Source organism: Myodes glareolus, chromosome 2, assembly GCF_982192425.1.
Source record: "Myodes glareolus chromosome 2, mMyoGla1.1, whole genome shotgun sequence".
NCBI classification, from domain to species: Eukaryota; Metazoa; Chordata; class Mammalia; order Rodentia; family Cricetidae; genus Myodes; species Myodes glareolus.
In genome coordinates this window covers 140,060,043-140,064,274 of record NC_142027.1, presented here as the reverse complement: position 1 = coordinate 140,064,274, position 4,232 = coordinate 140,060,043, and the positions used below count along the sequence as shown (strand labels likewise).

The following is a 4,232-nucleotide window of genomic DNA, read 5'->3' as shown; positions in this document are numbered from 1 at the left end:
GTAGCATAAGCATTTGTTTTTGAATTATTCTTTTTAAAATTTATATTGAATTTTGAAAAGGTCATACATGGACACTGCATCTTCTCAATCCAACTTCTCCCTCCTTCCTCAAACTCCTTCCATGCCTTACCCCAAATTTATTTTAGTGATATATATGCTTATGTCCAAGGCTGAACACTCAATTTAGACATTCCTTCTAGCACCCAAGCATGTCTGATCTCTTCTAAAATTACTCTCTTTAAATTTACTTTAAAATAGCTTTTTCATTCTATGTTTTGATTATATTCTTTTCTCTCATCCAAAGTCTTCTACTTAGGACATTTAATGTGAATTTTAGATAAATTGCTTTCCTATTAAAATGAATGATATTGGTTATTTCTTTTTTTGTATTTTTACATTATATTTTGTTTTTATATTTGAGATTGTAATTTTATCTCTTCCTTTTCTCCCTCTAAACTCTATCATATACTCCTCATCTCATTCATTCAAGGATGGCCTCTATTTTCATTAATTGTCATTCTGTTAATATATCTGCATTCCTAAATAGAAACTGCTGAGTCTGTATAGTGTTATTTGTGTACATATTTTCAGGGCTGTCCATTTGGTTCTGGACAACCAATTGAGGTGAGCTTCTGTGAGAAGCATAAGCTCTCCAACTTTAGCTTTACTCAGCTGCCTGTGGTTTTTTTTTGTAGAGTTGAGGCCTCATGGGATTTTCCACATTCAGTTTGTCATGTTTTTTGGTATCATTTTTGTTGATATTTGTTTTTCAAACTTAAAGTAGAAAGCACGTTTTTGTGAGTTAAATTTTGATATAAATTGAATACCAATAAAATGTTTTCAAGAACAGCATAGTTTTATATATTTACTTATATAAGTACAACTCTTTTTATAATTGTCCATGATTTTCTGTAATATTCATACTAAAATGAAAAATAATTTGTCATTTTTAAAGTGCTATTCAAAAATATAGTTATTGACCAAGTAGGGAATAAGTGGACAATAGAATAATTTGTTAAAGTCTACTGCCTGTTTATTACTTAAGAATTGTAACTGAAGTACTCAATGTGGGGAATGCACACTTAACCTGCCTGCACTTTACATTCTACACCAGAGTTTTTGCATTGCATTTTTAATCTCTGAATTTCTCATGGTATATATTAAAGGATTCAGCATGGGAGTAATAGCTGTAAATACCACACTTATTGATTTATCAATAGGAAAGTTAGACACTGGTCTAACATAAATGAAAATGCAGGGAACAAAAAAAAGGACAACCACAGTGATGTGAGAACCACAGGTGGACAGAGCTTTCCGTTTCCCTTCCTGACTATAGTTTTTAAGAGAATTTAGAATGAATGCATAGGAGATTAGGAGAAGGATAAAAATGACCATACAGATTGCTCCACCGTTGGCAACCACAGTAAGACCAATGAAGTAAGTGTCACTACATGCTAGTGTCAATAGTGGGTACATGTCACAGATAAAATGGTCAATGACATTGGGTCCACAAAAAGGGAGATTAGACACAAAAATAAGTTGAACCAAGGAGTGGACAAAGCCACCAACCCAGGCTATCACCAACAGAAGGATGCAAATCTTCCTATTCATGATGGTCAAATAATGAAGGGGTTTACAGATGGCCACATAGCGATCAAAGGCCATCACCACCAAGAGGAAGACTTCAGCACCACCAGATAAGTGTGCAGTAAATAGTTGAGCCATGCAAGCTGTGAATGAGATAGTCTTTTTGTCAACAAGTAAGTCCATAATCAACTTAGGTGATGTGGAAGTGGCATAAACAGCATCCATGATTGACAGATAAGCAAGGAAGACATACATTGGGGAGTCCAAGGAGTGGCTGGCAAACACTGTCCCGACAATGAGCAGATTACCCACCATTGTCACAAGATAGATGAGCAGAAACATGGCAAACAATACTTTTTGTCCAGTTGGATCCTGAATGAGACCCAGAAGGATAAATTCTGTGACATTGTTTCTTGATCCCATTTAAATATATTTCAATTGTGTCTCAATAGGAGGCTCAGGAGAACAGGGTCTGCAATGGTATTACAAAAATGACATGAATTTATGCTGTTATTAAACACATCTTCAGTAAAACTGAAACTGAAAAAAATAGAAATTGAAAGATGAGTAGTAAATAGAGGAGTGTTGTTTTAACATACAAGAAAATAATATTTTCCATGTAAGATTTCCTTATATGTAACATTTACATATCGGAGAATATTGAAAATAGAACCTATCTGTGTAGATTGTAAAATCCAGAACAGAAAAAGAAAATTTTTAAGAGCAGTGTGAGAAGTCATGGATTGAGTCATTATCAAGGTGTCTGTGTAAATATGTTTCTAATTGCACAGTTAATAATAAAAAGATTGAACTGCATGACATCTGAATTATTTCTTTTCAAGCAGTCTACATTGCTGAGAGTGTGGTCCTGAGTTTTCTTTTCATTGATTTTGTTTTCTTTCTTATATATTATCACCAAACAAAAATTCACAAATCAGTTAATGTTATTTGAAAGATGCTATCTAGTGGTCACTGTGATGACTGTGGTGACAAAATAGCAACTCTGAGATTCCCAGTCATTGTGTACAATGTACGTACCATGTAAGTCATTGTGTGCAATGTAAATACAATGTGAGTTGCCCAGATAGAAACAGTACAGCAAGGGATAACATGGACACTTGATCTACAGTGTGCCTACTATACTTCCAGGTTCACTCACTACCTGTGTGAACATTAGTAAATATATTAACTTCTCTATGCATTAATTTCATGATTTTCCCAGGGGAAATATGGCACCACCAACTTCTCTTTAAATCAATGTAATATATTCTGAGCAAAGATGAAATATAGCAAAATCTAAATTAATAAAATGCATCCCTGGTATTCCTGATATTTTTACTGTGAAACCGAATCAGTATAAATAATAAAATCCCTATTAATTTAATAATTATAAATATACAGTTTGTAAAAATATATCTATTACCCTTGAATAAATTTTAGATTAAAGTTAGAATTATATCCGTTAGATATATTTGGTTTGGAATAAATATATTTGTAAGAAAGTGTAATATTTATCTATTTTATTTTATTTTTTTATTTTTTTTATATTTATCTATTTTAAATAGAAGCAAATAAGTGGAGTTCACACAGATACTAGGAGAAGGATTAAAATGAGATAAAATCGGGGCCAGAAAGAATCTGACATTTCACTAGATGGTAGCTGTGATGTACCTTTTACAAGTCTTATTCATATTACTGCTTCATCTCATTTTGCAGATCCATCCTTGAAGAAACAGACTGATGAGGATACACCAATTGCAGGACATAAAGCTGTAAAGTGATGATTTCCAGTCCCCCTTGTGTTATAATCTATTTTATGTATGTTTATTTCTTCTCAAACTTCAATTCTAGTTTTGGTAGGATAGATATTTGTGATTATTATTTAATTATGTAGTAATATACATAGAATAGTAAAAATTAATATTTGAGCTATAGTTTATTATGTCTATTTTTCCATAAGAAATGAAGAATAGACTCAACATGATTCAAAATGAAAGCCACAATGTCTTTTAAAAAATTAACACAGGTTATTACGAGTATGTTTTTCTCAAAGAGCAAGGAGGTGTATTGGGAAGTTTTAGGGGGAGAAAAGGAAGACAGAAATATTGTAAAATTATAATACCAAATATAAAAGGAAATATATATTTTTCCTCAGAATAAAATATAGACTGACAAAAATATCACACTAATGTTTTATGATAATAATTTTGAACAACCATCTAGTTAACAGCAATTAGGTACTGTTTTGAGTGTGAGTTTGTTTCTGAGTACATAGTAAGTTGCTTGCTCAGTTCATTTATGAAACCTTATATAACATTCAAGGTCATTGATAGTCTTTTATACTATAGCATGATTGTTAAGAAGTACAATTTTCTAATTCACATAAACAAATTACTCATAAATATATGGTGCAAAATATAGCATCGTATAAAGAAAAATAATAAGGTACCAAATTTGTCTGCTTTCTGTATGTTTGATACATGTATATATACATATATATCATTGTTGTCAATACAGAAAATAAATATCTATCAAATAAATACCAAAACAGACTCTGATATTTTCTAATTAATATCTTTATTTTGGTAGATTTGTTATTCAATTCAGTTGCCCCTGGGAGAATATATGATCTTTTAACTATTAGT

At 31.5% G+C, this 4,232-nt stretch overlaps 1 protein-coding gene across 1 annotated transcript; it reads right to left on the bottom strand.

Moving 5' to 3' along the window:
* Nucleotides 1-1,098: 1,098 nt before the first annotated feature.
* On the bottom strand, nucleotides 1,099-2,010 carry LOC125393301 (olfactory receptor 4A15-like). The gene has a single exon (XM_048423700.1). It carries the CDS (start codon nucleotides 2,008-2,010, stop codon nucleotides 1,099-1,101), a length of 912 nt encoding a protein of 303 aa, XP_048279657.1.
* Between the last annotated feature and the right edge of the window lie 2,222 nt (nucleotides 2,011-4,232).